Source organism: Pristiophorus japonicus, chromosome 8 (assembly GCF_044704955.1).
Source record: "Pristiophorus japonicus isolate sPriJap1 chromosome 8, sPriJap1.hap1, whole genome shotgun sequence".
In the NCBI taxonomy this organism is placed as follows: Eukaryota; Metazoa; Chordata; class Chondrichthyes; family Pristiophoridae; genus Pristiophorus; species Pristiophorus japonicus.
Genome location: NC_091984.1, coordinates 128,625,840 through 128,649,339, shown reverse-complemented (window position 1 = coordinate 128,649,339; position 23,500 = coordinate 128,625,840). Strand labels below are relative to the sequence as shown.

At 45.3% G+C, this 23,500-nt stretch overlaps 1 protein-coding gene across 1 annotated transcript in view; it reads right to left on the bottom strand.

The window, feature by feature from the left end:
- astn1 (astrotactin 1) overlaps positions 1 to 23,500 on the bottom strand; it is a 3,463,295-nt gene that overhangs the window by 2,449,530 nt on the left and 990,265 nt on the right. The window contains exon 3 of the mRNA XM_070888265.1: positions 14,326 to 14,716. Within this exon, the coding sequence (XP_070744366.1) occupies positions 14,326 to 14,716 (391 nt within the window). The remainder of the gene's footprint in view (positions 1 to 14,325; positions 14,717 to 23,500) is intronic.

The window sequence follows — 23,500 nt, the reverse complement described above, 5'->3', positions numbered from 1 at the left end:
ACAAACAAAAAAATCCATTTGGATGAGGTACGAGAGGACTGCTGGTACATAAGAACATAAAAAATAGGAGCAGGAGTAGGCCATTTGGCTCCTCAAGCCTGTTCTGCCATTCAAGAAGATCATGGCTGAACTTCTACCTCAACTCCACTTTCCTGCACTATCCCCATATCCCTTGATTCCCTTAATATTCAAAAATCTATCGATCTCCATCTTCAATATACTCAATGACTAAGCATCCACAGCCCTCAGGGGTAGAGAATTCCAAAGATTCACCAGCCTCTGAGTGAAGAAGTTCCTCCTCATCTCAGTCCTAAATGGCCGGCCCCTTATTTTGAGACAGTGACCCCTAGTTCTAGACTCCCCAGCCATGGGAAACATCCTCCCTGCATCTACCCTGTCAAGCCCTGAAAGAATTTTGTCTGATGGTGAGGAGTGGAGGGGGGAGCGGACAGATTGCAGTCCTGCGGGGGTTTATTGGGTAGTTTGCTGGACCTGGAGGAAACACTCTCCCTCCTCCTGGCTCACAAGCAGCGCTGTAAAGGCACTTACCTCATGGATTCACCCCTTCACGCCTCGTTGTTGAACTGTCGGTTTCCCAGGGCCTGGGAAACCCGGCCGATAAGAGTTAAAAATAGAATGTCTGTTAAAATGAAGGCAGGTAGCCTCATTTTAATATTTAAATGACAAAACTGGTTCCCGCGTGAGGATTGGTCACACGCCCCTCGTCCCACCTCCATTAAAATCGACGTGGTTTTGAGGTGGTTTGGGTTCCTGTTCCAGATTCTTTGCATTTTAACCTTTGACCCGACCCCAAGCCACTCGTTTATGAGAGTTAAGATTCAGCCCACTGTCTGAAGCAATAGTAATGCACACAAGATAAGGCCACTCAGGCATCCAGCTGCTGCTTCCATTGACCGTGTACAATCTGCTCAATTGTGGACTCATGTGCTTTGAGGGAGAATTCTACCAACTAGCTCCCCCTCCCTGTGACAATCAAAACTCAGTCCTATTTAAGGTCACAGGGACTTTTCATTTAAAATTGTAAGATTTGTGAGGGTACCACTTTAAATTGATCACAGTAAGCTGTGTCATAAGAATATAAGAAATAGGAGCAGGAGTAGGCCATTCCGCCCCTCGAGCCTGTTCTGCCATTCAGTGAGATCATGGCTGATCCACCTCAACTCCACTTTCCTGCACTATCCTCATATCACTTGATTCCTTTAATATCCAAAAATCTATCGATCTCTGTCTTGAATAGACTCAATGACTGAGCTTCCACAGCCCTCTGGAGTAGAGAATTCCAAAGATTCACCACCCTCTGAGTGAAGAGTTTCTCCTCATCTCAGTCCTAAATGGCCAACCCCTAATTCTGAGACTGTGACCCCTGGTTCTAGACTTCTCAGCCAGAGGAAACATCCTCCCTGAATCTAACCCGTCAAGTCCTGTAAAAATGTTGGATATTTCAATGAGATTGCCTCTCATTCTTCTAAACTTTGGAGAATATAGGCCTTGTCTACTTAATCCCTCCTCATAGGATAATCCCCCCATCCCAGGAATCAGTCTGGTAAACCTTTGTTGCACTCCCTTCATGGCAAGTAAATCCTTCCTTAGGTAAAGATACCAAAATGGTGTACAATACTCCAGGTGTGGTCTCACCAGGGCCCTATATAATTGCAGTAAGATGTCTTTACTCTTACACTCAAATCCTCTTTAAATCCTCATGTCAAAAATAGTCATATTCAGTGGCTTCAGTGCTTCCAATATATCTTCCTTTTTCCTCAACCGAAGATTCCCCTCTACCGTGATTGACATGGCCCTCGACCGTGTCCATTCCATTTCTTGCACTTCTGCTCTCATCCCTTCCCCTCCCTTCCAGAACCATGATAGGGTACCCCTTGTCGTCATCTTCCACCCTACCAGCCTCCACAGTCAATGGAAGATCCTCCATTATTTCCAGCACATCTAATGTGATCCCACCACCAAACACATCTTCCCCTCCCCTCTCTTTCAGCATTCCAAAGGGACCATTCCCTTCGCAACACCCTGGTCCTCTCCTCAATCACTCCAACAAGCCCTTCCCTCCTGATCGTACCTTCCCATTCAACCACAGGAGATGCAACACTAGCCCTTTTACAACATCTTTCCCACCGTCCGGGTCCCCAAACACTCCTTCCAGGTGAAACAACAATTTACTTGTACTTCTTGCAATTTAGTACACTGTATTCTCAGCTCACGATGCAGTCTCCTCTACATTGGGGAGACCAAATGCAGATTAGGTGACCACTTTGCGGAGCACCTCCGTCCAATCCGTAAGGGTGACCCCGAGCTTCTGGTCGACTGTCCCTTTAATTCCCCATTCCACTCCCACTCCGATCTCTCCATCCACAGTCTCCTACAATGTTGCAATGAAGCAACATTGAGGAACAGCATCTAATCTTTCGATTAGGCACTTGACAGCCTTCTGGACTCAACATCGAGTTCAACAATTTCAGATCATAACCTCTGCCCCCATTCTATTGGATGCCAGCCGTTGATTCTGCTATTCCCATTTACACCTCCTCTAGATCCATCTTGTGTTTCTTTACTTGTCCCATTACCATCTCCTTTTGCCTTGCACAATCATCACTATAGTCATTTAATCTCTCCTGCCTTCCACCCTATCACAGACCTTCCCGTTTGTTCTTTCCTCCCCTCTCCTCTTTCCCTGCCTCTACACTTGCATCTTTGAAAGGTCATTAACCTGAAACATTGACTCTGTTTCTCTCTCCACAGATGCTGCCTGACCTGCAGAATGTTTCCAGCATTTTCTGTTTTTATTTCAGTAGTCTCAGGTTGTCAGGCACTCGGTGTGAAAGCTGGCTGGTCCCAACCATACAAATATATCACTCTGGAACTTGTCAGCTGTGGTTCAGTGGGTACCACTCTCGCCTCCAAATTATAGAAGGTTGTGGTTTCAAGTCCCACTCCAGGGACTTGAGCACAAATAAATCGGGACTGACACTCCAGTGCAGTGCAAAGGGAGTGTTGCATTGATGGAGGTGCCATCTTTCAGATGAGACGTTATAACTGAGGCCTGTTAAAACTGGATGTTAAAGATCCCATGGTAATATTTCTAAGAAGAGCAGGGGAGTTGTCCTGGCCAATATTTATCTCTCAATCAACATAAAAAAAAACAGATTATCTGGTCATTATCACATTGCTGTTTGTGGGAGCTTACTGTGCGCAAATTGGCTGCTGCGTTTCTCACATTACAACAGTCACTCGACTCCAAAAGTACTTCAATGGCTAGATAGCACTTTGAGACATCCGGTGGTCATAAAAGGCACTAAATAAATGCAAGTCTTTCTTTTCTTTTGGAAAATTGGGTGTTAAAATCTACAAAATCATCATATAATATTAATGACCATTTTACACTCACTCATCAACTGTCTTTGTTTGGAAGCTGCGATGGAACTAATTGCAGACCCACCAGAGAACAAGTTTGCCCTCATTGGCATGTCAGCCAGGCTCTTTTGGCAGGGCCAAGACACTTTCATGCCCAGGAAAACAAATAAATGTTGCAGCTTGTGGCCAGTTCGGCAGTTCTTCGTGTCGTACTGTGCTCCAGCCCAAGAAAAGCACTATGTATTACAGCTGCTAATCCAGGTTTAAATTTGGGAGAGGTAGCAGAGCAATAAGTAAAACAATAAGTCAGGCGCCCCCGACTAGAGGGGCACTAAACTCGACAAATTAAATAAATTAACTTTTACATTAGTGGTTCAAATTAAAATTTGGTTGCCGGGGGTGATGATGCACTCCAGTCCCTCCGGCGCCCACCTCTCGTGGAAGGCCACGAGCGTACCGGTGGACATTGCGTGCTCCATCTCCAGGGACACCCTGGCTCAAACATAACCGCGGAAGAGAGGCAGGCAGTCGGGATGAATGACTCCCTCGTCCACCCGCTGCCTGGACCGGTTAATGGCCACCTTGGCCATGCCCAGGAGCAGGCCTACAAAGAAGCCTTCCGACCCGTCCGCTCTCCTCCACATAGGGTGTCTAAAGATCAGGAGCATGGGACTGAAGTGCAACCAGAATTTGAGGAGCAGCCCCTTTAAATATTGAAACAGGGGCTGCAACCTGACACACTCCACATAAATATAGAACACGGCCTCCTCCAGACTGCAGAAATTGCAGGCAGCCTGGGAATCCGTGAACCGACTTAAAAACCAATTGCACGGGACTGCCCCGCGCAGCACCCTCCAGGCCAAGTCCCCAATAACAACTGCATTATATGGCACCTGTAACGTAGGAAAACGTCTCACTGAAGTGCAACTGGACAAAAATATTGTCACCGAGTCACAGAAGGAGATTTTAGGAGGGGTGACTAAAAGCTTGATTGAAAAAGATGGATTTTAGGAAAGGTCTTAAAGGAGAGAGATGTGGAGAGGCTTAAGGAGAGAATTCAAGTGCTTAAAGGCCTAGAGAACTGAAGGCATGGCCTCCAATGGTGGAATGAAGAAAGTCGGGGATGCGTAAGAGGCCAGATTTGAAGGAATGCAAAGTCCCCTGAGGTTGCAGGGCTGGAGGCCTCACAACTTGAGCCTCCTCCAGGAAATCGCCTCCCATCCTTTCAGTTCTGCATGGAGGGGAATCCTATACGGGCTGCTCTTGCCATCCTTGTCTGCCATTCGGACACGCAATGGTGCACCATCTTGTTGTCCGGAGGAAGCGAGAGTCCCCAATGGAGTACACTCTACACAGGCGTCCTCCCTTTATTTATTGGGGACTTGGCCTGGAGGGTGCTGCGCGGGGCAGTCCCGTGCAATCGGTTTTTAAGTCGGTTCACGGATTCCCAGGCTGCCTGCAATTTCTGCAGTCTGGAGGAGGCCGTGTTCTATATTTATGTGGAGTGTGTCAGGTTGCAGCCCCTGTTCCAATATTTAAAGGGGCTGCTCCTCAAATTCTGGTTGCACTTCAGTCCCATGCTCCTGATCTTTAGACACCCTATGTGGAGGAGAGCGGACGGGTCGGAAGGCTTCTTTGTAGGCCTGCTCCTGGGCATGGCCAAGGTGGCCATTAACCGGTCCAGGCAGCGGGTGGACGAGGGAGTCATTCATCCCGACTGCCTGCCTCTCTTCCGCGGTTATGTTTGAGCCAGGGTGTCCCTGGAGATGGAGCACGCAATGTCCACCGGTACGCTCGTGGCCTTCCACGAGAGGTGGGCGCCGGAGGGACTGGAGTGCATCATCACCCCCGGCAACCAAATTTTAATTTGAACCACTAATGTAAAAGTTAATTTATTTAATTTGTCGAGTTTAGTGCCCCTCTAGTCGGGGGCGCCTGACTTATTGTTTTACACAAAATAGCTATAGGGCTGGAGGAGGCAAAGCCCTTAAGGGATTTGAGAATTAGTGTTAACCGACTATTCAGCATCGGCGGGGGGTGGTGGAGGGGTAGGGGTTGGTGCGCGATAACAGCTAACCAATCCCATCCCCACCAGGTGTCCATTCATGTTTGCCTTCCCTCAGGGAACAATGGATGGTGATTGACAAAGGAAAGCTCTCTGTAAATAGAGCTCATGATAGTTGAATGAAACTGTTCACAGGTTTGTGATTGTTACAGCTTTATCTATAATGACAGGGAACAAGTGGGGTTTGCAGATCAGAAAATAAAAGTCGGGATAGGATGATAATTCCAAGTTAATTTTACACGGACGGCTAATTGGATTACAAGGTTAGCACTCTCTGTCTGATCCATGACATCAGCTTTTCTCTTAAACTAGATTGCACACCGATATTTGTCCTACGGTTATTCTGTACAGTGTGATATTGGATTACTCACATCCTAGTATGTTGAGAGATGACATTGCCCAGATTGCCATTGCTTTTCGAATGATATTGACTGATTTCCTCTTCATTGTCAACAAGGGGCCATTTCACACTTGAAATTTAACTGAGTAATAATCTCAACGTCAAAACAGAATTTAGGAAAGTCAATGCAAAGCTGGTGATGTACTATGGCATACCAAATCAATGGGAAAATGTCAATTGTATTAATATTAAAACAAACACCAAAATCTAGAATTTCAAATTCTATAACAGCAAGTCTGTTTGAACAGTTAAGGTTGCGCAAAAAAGAAATTGATGTAGTCACTGACAATGAATGTCTAAAAAGTGACAGAGAAGTGCAAAGGCTTAGGATACATGGCAGGAAAGAAGAGCAGCGACTCAAGCTAGAAGCTCAGTCATACATGCACCAAAAGGAAGTGACAGCTGCACTTCATGATAACATTGTGAGGAGCTAGACCGAATGGAGAAACTTAGAAACATAGAAACATAGAAAATAGGTGCAGGAGTAGGCCATTCTATCCTTCGAGCCTGCACCGCCATTCAATGAGTTCATGGCTGAACATGCAACTTCAGTACCCCATTCCTGCTTTCTCGCCATACCCCTTGATCCCCCCAGTAGTAAGGACTACATCAAACTCCTTTTTGAATATATTTATTGAATTGGCCTCAACAACTTTCTGTGGTAGAGAATTCCACAGGTTCACCACTCTCTGGGTGAAGAAGTTTCTCCTAATCTCGGTCCTAAATGGCTTACCCCTTATTATTAGACTGTGACCCCTGGTTCTGGACTTCCCCAATATTGGGAACATTCTTCCTGCATCTAACCTGTCTAAACCCGTCAGAATTTTAAACGTTTCTATGAGATCCCCTCTCCAGTGAATACAAGCCCAATTGATCCAGTCTTTCTTGATATGTCAGTCCCGCCATCCTGGGAATCAGTCTGGTGAACCTTCGCTGCACTCCCTCAATAGCAAGAATGTCCTTCCTCAAGTTAGGAGACCAAAACTGTACACAATACTCCAGGTGTGGCCTCACCAAGGCCCTGTACAACTGCAGTAACACCTCCCTACCCCTGTACTCAAATCCCCTCGCTATGAAGGCCAACATGCCATTTGCTTTCTTAACCGCCTGCTGTACCTGCATGCCAACCTTCAATGACTGATGTACCATGACACCCAGGTCTCGTTGCATCCCCCCTTTTCCTAATCTGTCACCATTCAGATAATAGTCTGTCTCTCTGTTTTTACCACCAAAGTGGATAAGCTCACATTTATCCACATTATACTTCATCTGCCATGCATTTGCCCACTCACCTAACCTATCCAAGTCACTCTGCAGCCTCATAGCATCGTCCTCGCAGTTCACAATGCCACCCAACTTAGGTATCATCCGCAAATTTGGGGATACTACATTTAATCCCCTCGTCTAAATCATTAATGTATAATGTAAACAGCTGGGGCCCCAGCACAGAACCTTGCGGTACCTCACGAGTCACTGCATGCCATTCTGAAAAGTACCCATTTACTCCGACTCTTTGCTTCCTGTCTGCCAACCAGTTCTCAATCCACATCAGCACACTACCCCCAATCCCATGTGCTTTAACTTTGCACATTAATCTCTTGTGTGGGACCTTGTCGAAAGCCTTCTGAAAGTTCAAATACACCACATCAACTGGTTCTCCCTTGTCCACTCTACTGGAAACATCCTCAAAAAATCCCAGAAGATTTGTCAAGCATGATTTCCCTTTCACAAATCCATGCTGACTTGGACCTATAATGTCACCTCTTTCCAAATGCGTTGCTATGATATCCTTAATAATTGATTCCGTCATTTTACCCACTACAGATGTCAGGCTGACCGGTCTATAATTCCCTGTTATCTCTCTCCCTCCTTTTTTAAAAAGTGGGGTTACATTGGCTACCCTCCACTCCATCGGAACTGATCCAGAGTCTGTGGAATGTTGGAAAATGACTGTTAATGCATTCGCTATTTCCAAGGCCACCTCCTTAAGTACTCTGAGATGCAGACCATCAGGCCCCGGGGATTATCGGCCTTCAATCCCATCAATTTCCCCAACACAATTTCCCGACTAATAAGGATTTCCTTCAGTTCCTCCTTCTTACTAGACCCTCTGATCCCTTTTATATCCGGAAGGTTGTTTGTGTCCTCCTTAGTGAATACCGAACCAAAGTACTTGTTCAATTGGTCTGCCATTTCTTTGTTCCCCGTTATGACTTCCCCTGATTCTGACTGCAGTGGACCTACATTTGTCTTTACTAACCTCTTTCTCTTTACATATCTGTAGAAGCTTTTGCAGTCCATCTTAATGTTCCCTGCAAGCTTCCTCTCGTACTCTATTTTCCCTGCCCTAATCAAACCCTTTGTCTTCCTCTGCTGAGTTCTAAATTTCTCCCAGTCCCCGGGTTCGCTGCTTTTTCTGGCCAATTTGTATGCTACTTCCTTGGCTTTAATTATATCCCTGATTTCCCTTGATAGCCACGGTTGAGCTACCTTCCCTTTTTTATTTTTACGCCAGACAGGGATGTACAATTGTTGTAGTTCATCCATGCGGTCTCTAAATGTCTGCCATTGCCCATCCACTGTCAACCCCTTAAGTATCATTCGCCAATCTATCCTAGCCCATTCATGCCTCATACCTTCAAAGTTACCCTTGTTTAAGTTCTGGACCATGGTCTCTGAATTAACTGTTTCATTCTCCATCCTAATGTAGAATTCCACCATATTATGGTCACCCTTCCCCAAGGGGCCTCGCACAACGAGATTGCTAATTAATCCTCTCTCATTACACAACACCCAGTCTAAGATGGCCTCCCCCCTAGTTGGATCCTCGAAATATTGGTCTAGAAAACCATCCCTTATGCACTCCAGGAAATCCTCCTCCACCGTATTGCTTCCAGTTTTGTTAGCCCAATCTATATGCATATTAAAGTCACCCATGATAACTGCTGCACCTTTATTGCATGCACCCCTAATTTCCTGTTTGATGTCCTCCCCAACATCACTACTACTGTTTGGAGGTCTGTACACAACTCCCAAATGTTTTTTGCCCTTTGGTGTTCTGCAGCTCTACCCAACTTCATGCTGTAAAGAGCCAGGTAGTGCGTTCGCAATATGATGGCAATAGCCAAGCCAAAAAATGAAAAGCTGAAAATATGCCTTTTCCCTGAAGATTTAAGTACATTCACAGATATGGCCCTGAACTCCTGGCCTTCTCGGGTCCATATGGAATATGTACAGACCCGGCTAGGCCTCGCAAAGCCAGTTTTTGGCACACCATGCACATGCGCCGAAAACTGGCTTTTCTGATTTGTCAAGATATGACAGATCTTCCGCATCCCCACAGGAAGGATATTCACGTGGGCAGAGATTGGGTTATTTGCCCAGCGAATGTCTTTCAAACTCTTGCGCCTGGTAAAAGCAGGTGCATAGCTTACTTTTACCAGCGTAAGATTTTTAAAACATATAAAAATAAAATTTTAAAACGCATTTTTATGTTAAAAGCCCTTTCCGCTAAATTTAAAAAATTCAAAAAATATATTTTTTTCTAAAACATTTAATTAACTTTAATTTCAATTAATTTTAAATATGTGAGGTGTTTTAAAAAAAATGTTATGTTGTGTTTGGATGTTTTAGGGTTTTGTTCTCAGTGATAGTAATAGGAACTCAGAGATACGGAGTTGCCATTACTGTCAATGAGAATACTGCACCGTGATTGGTTGTCCAGGCCCACGTGACTCCAGCTTCTGCGTCGTATCTCCAAGACGTGGACGCGCTGCGAAGCGCAGGAAGAGAAGGCCTCCGACCGGAATCCAAGGCACCTCCGGGACCACCAAGTACTTTCATAGAGAAGTTTTGGGTCGGAGGCGTTCGTCTGACGGAAGCCTCCGACCAGAATTTTAACCCAAATAGATAACACTGTCCATCTACAGTTGAATAAAGACGCGTCAAAGTTGTAACATTAAGTCGTGCCTAACAGTGATGGGATTATTACAACTCCAGAACTTTTCCAACAGATGTTGGATTATATCAAACAGGGGAGGTTGTTAAAGATGATTTAAAGTCAGAAATAAGTTGCATGTATATAGTGCCGTTCATGACCTTGGGATGTCCCAAAGCGCCTCACATCCAATTAAATACTTTTGTGTAATGTAGGGAAACACAGCAGCTGTTCTGTATACCTGACAGGGCAGACAGGGCCATGGTTTAATGTCTGTGTGAAAGACAGCACCTCTGACAATGAGGCTCGGAGACTGACACCCATTCAGTACTGAACTGGAGTATCAGCCAAAATGAGGTGCTCAAGTCTCCATGGCCTTCCAACTCAGAGGTGAGAGGGTTGCAACTGAGCCAAGGCTGGCACATAAACAGAAACCAAAGGTTAGAAAAACAAATGAAAACTAAATGGGATTAAGCGCAAGTTCAAAAAGACAAGTCAGTCAATCTGTTATACAGGGGCGGGGACAGAGTCACAACAGAAGGACTCAAGGTAAAAGTTGAAAGAAAGACTTCACATCCATCGGACGTCTCAAAGCGCTTTACAGCCAATGAAGTACTTTTGGAGTGTAGTCACTGTTGTAATGTGGGAAACATAGCCGCGCACAGCAAGCTCCCACAAACAGCAATGTGACAATGACCAGACAATCTGTTTTTTGTTATGTTGATTGAGAGATAAATATTGGCCAGGACACCAAAGATCACTCCGCTGCTCATCTTTAAAATAATGCCACAGGATCTTTTAAGTCCACTTGGGGAATAGATCAGACCTCAATTTAACATCTCATCCAAAGGATGGCACTGCCAACATCTCATCCGAAAGACAGCACCGCCAACAGTGCAGTGCTCCCTCAGTACTGCACTGGAGTGTCAGCCGAGATTTTTGTGCTACAAGTTTCTAGAGGGGGACTTGAACCCACAACCTTCTCATTCAGAGGCAAGAGTCCTACCCACTGAGCCACAGCTGACAGTTCAAAGCATTGAATAAAACGTCCTAACTTGTCTGATGACAGAAAGCCACTAACAAAGCTACTTGAAAAATAAATAGCATAGCCTTGGGCGACAAGAAACAATGGGAGCTTTCAAGAGCTGCAATGTTTGGCGATGGCAACCCGGTTCTAAAATACTATGATGTGACCAGTGAGGGCGCAAACAGACTTCAAAGCAAATGCAGCCTTTTTAAAAAATGAGGCATGATAGATATACAACTGCATCGGGACCCAGAAGAGGCGCAGGCCCAGGGGCAGCACGGACCAGCCCACACTGCGATATGTGTCACACTAAGTCTGTGCAGCAGAGCTGGTCTCCAGTCATCTTTGTTAATCCTTGCCACTGGACCAAGACCGTGATGTGCAACGGCCACCACACGTTAAAAAAATCCACGCACAGGCATTTTCCACCCTTCAACATATAGTTCGGGACCTGGAATATTAGGTCCTTTATTGAAACACTTGTGAACTCAACCCTTTTTAGCGTGGAAGCAAGTCATCCTCGATACGAGGGACCGCCTACGATGGATGGATGGAGGATTAGCATTCAAGCTTCCAGTTGAGTATTGAGCGCAGTATTACTGTATGAGAAAAAAACAAAGTGTGTTCCTCATTCACATTTATACCAACTCAATGCAAGTATATGCAAAGGTAGAACTTATAGCAGTAGGATTTGGGTGCGAAAAGTTGTACCAGTATGTGCGTATGAAAGAAATTCTGTTGAATGATCATAAATAAACATGGAGACAATTATGCAAAAGCCACTTTGTGAAACCCCAAGATGTCAAAGCATGGTACTTATGTTGGAAAAGTACAATTTGACAACAGAACATAAGAAAGGCAGGGAGCTGTACGCAACCCACACTTTGAAAACTATCTACCTAAAACTGGTAACAAGGTGATCAAATAACTGTGTGCATGGTATGCTGTCTTTGAATATTGAAAACAAAATTAGGTAAGATGGTAACGGAAACTGGAAAAAATATTGGCCCACAAGTTGCGGTCGCTGGCGTAGCTCCGGAGTACTCTACCGACCTACGAAAAGAGTACAAACATACCTTTTCCGAGGTCCAGAATGGAGATTTACTGTTCAGCACTGCAGAGTTGTGCACAGCATATTACATCAGGGAGGCCAGGAGCGCAGCGTACAACCTATGCGTAAGGGAAGATATGCCCACAAAATCTGTCAAACTAAGCCACGCCCACAGAAACTTCTTTCAGTTTCTTCCATTGTAATACATTTTAAAAGCTTTTAAAAAACTTGCGTTTTGTTGTGAAGTGATACTAAAATGTTTAACAATCCTTTCAGACGCACTCAAATGGGTTCCAATGTTTTCTTGCAAAGACAATTAACACATTCGACTATTTAATAAGTAGGTTTTAAGAGAATACTGAATGATCTTAAAGAGGGTTACATGTCACACCAAAGTTCATTGTGAATTCAAGTTAGTGGCGACATCCAAAGTGCAATGCCTTGTCAGCAGGTCATTTTCACAATCATCCTCATGGGACAAATTCTGTTCAATTTTGAAAGTAACCTGCACACTTAACTTAGCTTTATTTTCTTCATCCAAATTCAAAATTTATTAGTCCCTATATGTGCAACTTCCTGTGCTGATACGCAGTAAAGGTCCAACAATGTTTTATTGATCTTCTTTAAAGATGTGTGTAATATACTTACTTCATGAATTCTTTGCTTAAGAATTTGTAGCAACACATTGCTATTAAGAACTAGCTGGTTTATGAGCAAAAGGCTTAACAATCACACTACACATTACCGGTTCATCCACCAGGCTCACAACCACATGCCCCATCATGGATCCCCCGAACTACCTGGGGTTTTATGGAGTCTTGTGAACATCACGTGACTGGCTAAGCCACTCACAGCTCAACAGCTCTACAACTATTTTAAGTAGAACTTTAAATCAAGTGCCCCCTTATTAAAGGGGCACTAGAGCCGACAAATTAACAAATAAAACGTTTTGAACATTAAACGGACAAAATAAAATTTGTTTGCCAGGGGTGCTGATGCACTCCAGTCCCTCTGGTGCCCACCTCTCGAGGAAGGCCGCGAGCGTAACGGTGTACACCGTGTGTTCCATCTCCTGGGACACCCTGGCGTAAACGTAACCGCGGAAGAGAGGCAGGCAGTCAGGCTGAACAATCCCCTCAATTGGCCGTTGCCTGAACCGGTTAATGGCCCTCGGACTTGCCCACTCCCCTCCGCACCGGATGCCCAAAGATCAGGAGTGTGGGACTGAAGTGCAACCAGAATTTGAGGTGCAGCCCCTTTAAATAACGGAAGAGGGGCTGCAACCTCACACACTGAATATATACATGGAACACGGACTCCTCCAGACCACATAAATTACAGGTGGCCTGGGAGTCTGTGAACCGACTTACAAACTTATTGCATTGGACTGCTCCGCGCAACACCCTCCAGGCCAAGTCCCCAATAAATAAAAGGAGGACTCCCGCATAGAGAGCACTCCATTGGGGACCCCCGCCTCCTCCGGACAGCAAGATGGTGCGCCATGGCGTGTCCGGACGGCAGACGAGGATGGCAACGTGGAGAGTGTGCAAGAGCAGCCCGTACAGGAATCCGCTCTGTGCAGAACTGAAAGGCACGGAGGGGATTTCCCCGAGGAGGCTCAAGTTGTGAGGCGCCAGCTCTCCCTGGAGGTTTCAGGGCTTGGCACTGATGAAGAATTCCATCCGGATAGGGGTCAGTTCGGACGGGATCGCCCCATGTACTTGAGCCTCCTCGACGCACCTAGTGGAGTCAGGGCCCAGTGCCATTTCTAGCGACTCAATGGCATTGGCCACGAGCCGGACATCGGTCCAGGATAGGCACCGTGCCAGTTCTTCTGGCACCATCCAACCCGCACCTCCGCCATCGAGCAGGTCCCTGACCCTAGTCGCCTTGCCAAACACAGCTCTCTCATTCGCCTGCCACCTAAATCAAGAGTTCTATAACTATTTTGTGTAAAACATAAAATTAAATGCCCTCTTTTGGCAAGGGCACTCGAACCCACAAATTAATGAATAAACTTTTGGAAACTCAAATCAAATTAAAATTTGGGTGATGATGCAATCCTGTCCCTCCGGTGCCCACCTCTCATGGAAGGCCGTGAGTGTACCAGTGGACACCGTGTGCTCCATCTCCAGGGACACCCTGGCACGAACGTAACTGCGGAGGAGAGGCCGGCAGTCGGGCTGGACGACCCCCTCGACTGCCCGCTGCCTGGATCGGTTAATGGCCACCTTGGCCAGGTCCAGGAGCAGTCCCACAAGGAGGCCCTCAAACCTGCCCACTCCCCTCCGCAGCGTGGGATTGAAGTGCAGCCAAAATTTGAGGAGCAGCCCCTTCAAGTAATGGAATCAACAGCTCTGCAAACCTGTGATCATGCTCACAGATACATTAAATCTGCCAAATCCTCCCTCCCACCCACCCCGCCCTCCCATTCTCATTAAAGCAGTGTACTGGTACAGACCTGGAGTGAGATCCAAGCAGGTTTTCTCATCGCACCCTTGAAGAGAATCCAAGGTACGTGTCACCTGACTGCCAAAATCCTCCCCGCCATTCATGCACTCCCTCTGTAGCTGCTGCCGAAGGTCGTCAATGTCGTACTCGTACCCGTCCAGGATCGGAGTCTCCCGGATGCTGATGGAGCTGGAGTTGTGGCCTTGCAGCCGCGAGTTCCGTAGGCTCTCCCGCGTCTGGCCCGCCATCAGCACTGACGGGATGTAGTGGATTTCATTCGCCGCCTCCGCACTGGCGCTCTTCTGCGGTTGTGGGACGCGACGGCGTTTGCACCATCGCCGCCGAGTGTAGAGAACCATGACCAGAAACAATATCGCCAACAACAGGGCAATCATCCCTCCCTGGAAAGGGAAATGGAGAAAAATAAATCACTTTCATTGCAGGAAAGAAGTTTAATTTAACAGAAAACTTGTTTTTCATACGGAAATCTCTTTCTATGAATGTTCCAAATATAGTTAACATGATGCCTCAGCTTAGTCAGTAACCCAAGTATTTATCTGGCACTCCATTGAAATTAGTATCTGGACCAAGTAATGATAGAAAGGTTAAGTATCACCGGGATGTATTCTGCTGATACTGGAGTGCATTTATCAGTTCATTCATTCTCGCTGTTGCAAATTTTCTCATCTTTCTCTATTTTAACTATGCTTTTATGGTCACTACTTCTTTGAACATTTCTTTCTTGTTCCTCTAAATATATAAATATGCCATCTCCATGCTCAATCTGTTGAAATCAAGACTCATCCAAATGTCTTCTACTGTAATCCATACTTTCCCAGGATGTGAAAGCTGTAGACTGTCTTGTCTCCCTCCATATATCCTTCCTCCTACAATGTCAGGGATTTAATACCCCAGCATGGTGGCATCCAAATGATCTGGTTACTTGGTTTACCTTCCTTCTCTCAGACACTCTTCCAACATTCTGCACTGTGGGCCTTAACCTTCTCCTTGTTTTCTTAATATATAGGTTCAGGGCTCTCATAGCTCACACTGCTACATCCTTGTCTCAGTTGTACCACGAGGGAAGGCCAGGATCAAGTATTTTCCCATAGGAGGGATAATCAATAGAAATATCCACCTGGGACAAACTGTCAAGAACTTTTTATTATTCCAAGCAGGAGTGCGATTGGTAATGGTTAAAGGACATCATTTTCACATTTTCTTGGTCAAACAATGGTGGATGATGCAGGTAACTTGAAGAAGGCAGAAACAAAAAGGTGGCAGGAGCTTGCCATTCTGACTGTAACTAATTGAACGATAAATTTAATAACTAGACGGTTTCATTTTCAGGCAACAAGAATGGAAAGAAAAAGTCACGTGGCCGAGGCAAACAAACTACAACCTGATTTAGGTCTCAACTGGAAATGCAGTTTTCGGCGAGCAATGAACAACAGCTCTGAATTCAGTTCGAGGTGAATTGGCTTGTGATAGAAACATAGAAACATAGAAAATAGGTGCAGGAGTAGGCCATTTGGCCCTTCGAGCCTGCACCACCATTCAATATAATCATGGCTGATAATTTTTGCAACTTTAGTACCCCATTCCTGCTTTCTCTCCATACTGCTTGATCCCTTTAGCCGTAAGGACCACATCTAACTCCCTTTTGAATATATCTAACGAACTGGCCTCAACAACTTTTTGTGGTAGAGAATTCCATAGGTTCATAATTCTCTGAGTGAAGAAGTTTCTCCTCATCTCAGTCCTAAATGGCATACCCCTTATCTTTAAACTCTGACAGGACGGGACAGGTTAGATGTGGATAGATTGTTCCCGATGTTGGGGAAGTCCAGAACCAGGGACACAGTCTTAGGATAAGGGGTAAGCCATTTAGGACTGAGATGAGAAGAAACTTCTTCACTCAGAGAGTTGTTAACCTGTGGAATTCCCTACCGCAGAGAGTTGTTGATGCCAGTTCATTGGATATATTCAAGGGGGAGTTAGATGTGGCCCTTACAGCTAAGGGGATCAAGGGATATGGAGAGAAAGCAGGAAAGGGGCACTGAGGGAATGATCAGCCATGATCTTATCGAATGGTGGTGCAGGCTCGAAGGATCGAAAGGCCTACTCCTGCACCTATTTTCTATGTTTCTAAGTGATCCCTGGTTCAGGACTTCCCCAACATCGGGAACATTCTTCCTGCATCTAACCTGTCCAATCCCATCAGAATTTTATATGTTTCTATGAGATCCCATCTCATTCATCTAAATTCCAGTAAGAACACAGGGCTAGAAATTGCGCAGCGCCCCATTTGGGGTGATAACTTTTGTAGGAACGCAAAAGTATTGGCAGCCGCTACACAATTGATTCTGACGGGAACTTCCGCTTTTGCGCTCCGAGAAGGAAGTGGAGTGCTAAAGCAAATGCTACCACTTCCTTTAGAGCGCGAAAGAGTGTGAGAGGGGCGGTAGCAGCAGTGCGCTGAGCAATGTCCCGTGCAGCGCTGCCAGTTTTATAGGCTCAATCTAGTGAACCTTTGTTGCACCGCCTCGAAGGCAAGTATGTGTAACCTTCCTCAGATAAGGAGACCAAAACTATGCACAGTACTCCAGATTTGGTCTCACCAAGGCCCCGTACAATTGTAGTAAGACTTCTTTATTCTTCGACTCCAACCCCCATGCAATAAAGTCCAACATGCTATTTGCAGTCCTAATTGCTTGCTCTACCTGCATGCTAACTCGCTATATTTCCTGTATGAGGACACCTACATTTTTCTGAATACCAACATTTAATACTTCCTCACCATTGAAAAAAAAATTATGTTTTTCTGATCTTCCTATCAAAATGAATAACCGCACATTTCCCCACATTATAATCCATCTGCCACCTTATTGCCTACTCACTTGTCTATATCTCTTTGCAGGCTCGTTATGTCCTCCTCACAGCTTACTTTCCCACCTAGCTTTGTATTGTCAGCAAACTTGGATACAGTACACTCGGTCCCTTCATCTAAACGATTGATATAGATTGTAAATAGCTGAGGCCCCAGCGTGGATCCTCGCGGTCCCCTGTTCGTTACAGCCTGCCAACCAGACAATGACCCGTTTATTCCTGCACTCTGTTTACTATCCGTTATCCAATCTTCAATCCATGCTAATATATTCCCCCCAACCCCATCAGCCCTTATCTTTTGTAACAACCTTTTATGGGGCACCTTGTCGAATGCCTTTTATATACTGGAATGTTTGCAAACTTTCCCTTCAGATGGCACTGCCCCTGATTAACTCAGGCAAGTTGTTGCAGTCAACTTGCTTCAGGGATTTTTTTTAGCACAGTTGAGGATTAACGAGACAGAATGAGTGAATAATCTGACAGTAAGGGAGCTCCTTGCAAACATTGACCACAATATGAGAGAGTTTGAGGTTAAGTTTGAGAAAGAGAACAATCATCATCAACAACAACTTGTATTTATATAGCGCCTTTAACCTGGTGAAACAACCAAGGCACTTCACAGGAGTATTGTGAGATAAAAATTTGACACTGAGCTGCATTAGTAGAAATTAGCACAGGTGACCAAAAGCTAGGTCCAAGAGGAAGGTTTTAAGGAGCGTCTTGAAGGAGGAAAGAGAGGTAGAGAGGCAGAGAGGCGGAGAGGTTTAGACAAAGAGTTCCAGAGCTTGGGGTCGAGGCAACAGAAGGCACAGCCACCAATGGTTGAGCAATTATGATCAGGGATGCTCAAGAGAGCAGAATTAGAGGAGTTCAGTCATCTCAGGGGGGTTGTGGGGCTGGAGGAGACTACGGAAATCAGGAGGGATTTGAAAATAAGGATGAGAATTTTGAAATCGAGGCGTTGCTTAACCAGGAGCCGATGCCGATCAGCGAACACACGGAATGATGGGTGAGCGGGACTTGGTGTGAGTTAGGACACGGGCAGCCGAGTTTTGGATCGTCTCTTGTTTACGTAGGGTGAAATGTGGGAGGCCAGCCAGGAGTGCATTGGAGTCATCAAGTCTAGAGGTAATCATCATCATCATAGGCAATCCCTTGGAATCAAGGAAGACTTCCTTCCACTCCTGAAGTGAGTTCTTTGGTGGCTGAACAATCCAATACGAGAGCCACAGACTCTGTCACAAGTGGGACAGATAGTCATTGAAGGAAGGGGTGGGTGGGACTGGTTTGCCGCACGCTCTTTCCACTGTCTGCGCTTGATTTCTGCATGCCCTCGGCATTGAGACTCAAGGTGCTCAGCGCCCTCTCGGATGCACTTCCTCCACTTAGGGTGGTCTTGGGCCTGGGACTCCCAGGTGTCAGTGGGGATGTTGCATTTTATTAGGGAGGCTTTGAGAGTGTCCTTGTAGTGTTTCTGCTGCCCACCTTTGGCTCGTTTGCTATGAAGGAGCTCCGAGTAGAGCGCTTGCTTTGGGAGTCTCGTGTCTGGCATGCGGACTATGTGGCCTGCCCAGCGGAGCTGATCGAGTATGGTCAGTGCTTCAATGCTGGGGATGTTAGCCTGGATGAGAACGTTGATGTTGGTGCACCTGTCCTCCCAGAGGATTTGTAGGATCTTGCGGAGACATCGTTGGTGATATTTCTCCAGCAACCTGAGGTGTCTACTGTACACAGTCCATGTCCCTGAGCCATACAGGAGGGCTGTAGACCCTGTAGACCATGAGCTTGGTGGCAGTTTTGAGGGCCTGGTCTTCAAACACTCTTTTCCTCAGGCAGTCGAAGGCTGCACTGGCGCACTGGAGGCGGTGTTGGATCTCGTCGTCGATGCCTGCTCTTGTTGATAGGAGGCTCCCGAGATATGGGAAGTGGTCCACGTTGTCCAGGGCCGTGCCGTGGATCTTGATGACTGGGGGGCAGTGCTGTGCGGTGAGGGCAGGCTGATGGAGGACCTTTGTCTTACAGATGTTTAGCGTAAGGCCCATGCTTTCGTACGCCTCAGTAAATACGTCAACTATGTCCTGGAGTGCAGCCTCTGTATGTGCGCAGATGCAGGCATCGTCTGCGTACTGTAGCTCAACGACAGAGGTAACAAAGCGTGGATGAGGGCTTCAGCAGCGGATGAGCTGAGGCAAACACAAACCAAGGTTTTAAACTTAAGTAAGCTTGATCTTGAAGGAATGAGACGTAAACTGAATACATTAAACTGGGCTGAACTGCTAACAGATCAGAACATAGGAATTAGGAGCAGGAGAAGGCCCCTTAGGCTTGCTCCGCCATTCAATATCATGGCTGACCTAGGGAAAGATAGGGAGGTATTCAATTAAGTAATTAATACAATAAAAGACCAAAACATCAACCTAAATAGCAAAAGTTCCTGTACAGTCAAGCAACCATGGTGAACATATGAGATAAGACGCAATATTATGCTGAAGAAAGTGGCTTACACAAATGCCAAGAAAAGTGCCAATCCAGCAGACTGGAAGAAATACAGAAAGCAACATAAGGACACAGTGAGTATACTAAGAGCTGCGAAAATGGAGAAAAAAAAACTTGCAAGTAATATAAAGGTTAATAGTAAAATTTTTCATATATATATTAAGAGGAATGGCTAAGGGAGATATGTGGCAATTAATACTGTAATAGACAACAAGGTAATGGTAGATTTAATAAATGGGTACATTGTATCCTTTTCCACCAAAGAGCAAGTGGATGAAAAGCCAGCGATAGAAGGGATGTTAGCAGGTTTCCCGTGGTAACTGTCGCAGCAAAGGGTTGTTCGTCCGGCAACAATAACCTTTGCTCAGGCCCGAGTGCAGTTTTAAACATACAAGCTTTAATATACATTGACTAATAACAGTGTTGGTTTTACATAACTGTTCTAAAGTATTGCATTAAATGGCGAGCTATTAAAATAACTTGTTTATCGTTCCACAAAGCCCCGTTCCAGTTGATCAGACATGTAACCTTTCACGGATGGGGTTCCGACTACCCTGAGATGTTTCCTGAACTTTTAAGAGAAGCATGTTCCATTCTTATACTATTCGGCTAACTTGGGTTGCAGCAATGCACAACATATGGGGAGCGGGCAGGGAAGTGGAGTTGAGGCCAAGATCAGATCAGCCATGATCTTATTGAATGGTGGAGCAAGCTTGAGGGGCCAAATGGCCTACTCCTGCTTCTATTTCTCATATTACAAACTGGCCAGAAATAGCAGCAAACCCGGGGACTGGGAGAAATTTAGAACTCAGCAGAGGAGGACAAAGGGTTTGATTAGGGCAGAGAAAATAGAGTACAAGAGGAAGCTTGCAGGGAACATTAAGACAGACTGCAAAAGCTTCTATAGATATGTAAAGGGAAAAAGGTTAGTAAAGACAAAAGTAGGTCCCCTGCAGTCAGAATCAGGGGAAGTCATAACGGGGAACAAAGAAATGGCAGACCAATTGTACAAGTACGTTGGTTCGGTTTTCACTAAGGAGGACACAAACAACCTTCCGGATATAAAAGGGATCAGAGCATCTAGTAAGAAGGAGGAACTGAGGGAAATCCTTATTAGTTGGGAAATTGTGTTGGGGAAGTTGATGAGATTGAAGGACGATAAATCCCCAGGGCCTGATGGACTGCATCCCAGAGTATTTAAGGAGGTGGCCTTGGAAATAGCGGATGCATTGACAGTCATTTTCCAACATTCCATAGACTCTGGATCAGTTCCTATGGAGTGGAGGGTAGCCAATGTAACCCCACTTTTTAAAAAAGGAGGGAGAGAGAAAACAGGGAATTATAGACCGGTCAGCCTGACCTCAGTAGTGGGTAAAATGATGGAATCAATTATTAAGGATGTTATAGCAGCACATTTGGAAAGGTGTGGCACGATAGGTCCAAGTCAGCATGGATTTGTGAAAGGGAAATCATGCTTGACAAATCTTCTGGATTTTTTTGAGGATGTTTCCAGTAGAGTGGATAAGGGAGAACCAGTTGATGTGGTATATTTGGACTTTCAGAAGGCTTTCGACAAGGTCCCACACAAGAGATTAATGTGCAAAGTTAAAGCACATGGGATTGGGGGTAGTGTGCTGACATGGATTGAGAACTGGTTGGCAGATAGGAAGCAAAGAGTAGGAGTAAATGGGTACTTTTCAGAATGGCATGCAGTGACTAGTGGGGTACCGCAAGGTTCTGTGCTGGGGCCCCAGCTTTTACATTGTACATTAATGATTTAGACGAGGAGATTAAATGTAGTATTTCCAAATTTGCGGATGACACTAAGTTGGGTGGCAGTGTGAGCTGCGAGGAGGATGCTATGAGGCTGCAGAGTGACTTGGATAGGTTAGGTGAGTAGGCAAATGCATGGCATATAATGTGGATAAATGTGAGGTTATCCACTTTGGTGGTAAAAACAGAGAGACAGACTATTATCTGAATGGTGACAGATTAGGAAAAGGGGAGGTGCAACGAGATCTGGATGTCATGGTACATCAGTCATTGAAGGTTGGCATGCAGGTACAGCAGGTGGTTAAGAAAGCAAATGGAATGTTGGCTTTCATAGCGAAGGGATTTGAGTACAGGGGCAGGGAGGTGTTACTACAGTTGTACAGGGCCTTGGTGAGGCCACACCTGGAGTATTGTGTACAGTTTTGGTCTCCTAACTTGAGGAAGGACAGTCTTGCTATTGAGGGAGTGCAGCGAAGGTTCACCAGACTGATTCCCGGGATGGCGGGACTGACATATCAAGAAAGATTGGATCAACTGAGCTTGTATTCACTGGAGTTCAGAAGAATGAGAGGGGATCTCATAGAAACGTTTAAAATTCTGACGGGTTTCGACAGGTTAGATGCAGGAAGAATGTTCCCAATGTTGGGGAAGTCCAGAACCAGGGGTCACAGTCTAAGGATAAGAGCTAAGCCATTTAGGACCGAGATAAGGAGAAACTTCTTCACCCAGAGAGTGGTGAACCTGTGGAATTCTCTACCACAGAAAGTTGTTGAGGCCAATTCACTAAATATATTCAAAAGGGAGTTAGATGTAGTCCTTACTACAAGGGAGATCAAGGGGTATGGCGAGAAAGCAGGAATGGGGTACTGAAGTTGCATGTTCAGCCATGAACTCATTGAATGGCGGTGCAGGCTTGAAAGGCCGAATGGCCTACTCCTGCACCTATTTTCTATGTTTCTATATGCGTAGGAGCACATTTGCTGAGTTGTTTCAGTGTTTACCCTGCTTCTAACCTTTATGCCTTCATTTCTGTTCTCCAAGCTTTGTTTTTGATCCTGTAAATGCATAAGCCAAGTGACCTTGCAGGCTTTTCCACACACTGGTGTCTTAGCAATTGCCTCCTTATCTCAGTCTGGGCCATTCTTGACTTGGATGTTTATCATTCTGTGCCTTTTGAGTTTCCAAACAGTCTTTGCTCATACATTTTCCCTTTCCTCCACATTCCCTCTCGGGTTAAAAGGCTAAAAAGCATGCTGGGATATTTTGAGCAACAAAACCATCTGAAGATATTGTAACAAACTAAAGATAAATAGAGGGAAGGAAATCTCTGGATTCAATGTAAGTAAAACAAAATGGTAATTGAGAAAATGATGAGACTTAGGATAAATAAATCTCCAGGAACTGATGATGCCCGCCCCATGGTATTAAAAGAAGTAGATAAGGAAATTACAAAAGCATTAGTCACAATCTTTCAAAGCTCTCTTGATTTGAGGATTGTGCAGTTAACTTGGAAATATGCTAATCTCACTCCATTATTTAAGAAGGGTTGGAGAGAGAAAACAGTTAACTACAGGCCTGTGAGTTGTGGGGAAGCTACTAGAATCTGTCATTAAAGATAGAGTGACTGAACACTTGAACAAATATGACTTGACCCGAGAAAGTCAGCATTGCTTTGTTAAGGATAAATCATAGCTGACTAGTCCAGTTGAATTTTTTTAGGAGGTCACTAATAAGGTAGACAAAGGAGTGGCTATGGATGCTATCTATTCAGACTTCAAAAAGGCATGCAATAAGGTTTCACACAAGAGATTATAGGCCAAACTGAGTATGCAAGGAATTAGAGGTAGTCTTTTTACTGAGGTTGGAAATTGTTTGGGAGGTTGGAGAATGACAGTGGAGATAAAGGCTACGTAGTCTGATTGGCAGTATGTGACATGTGGTGTCCCTCAGGAATCTGTTCTGGGGCCTTAACCTTTCGCCATATTTATGAATGACATGGATGAGGGAATAGAGAGTTCAGTGTCTGA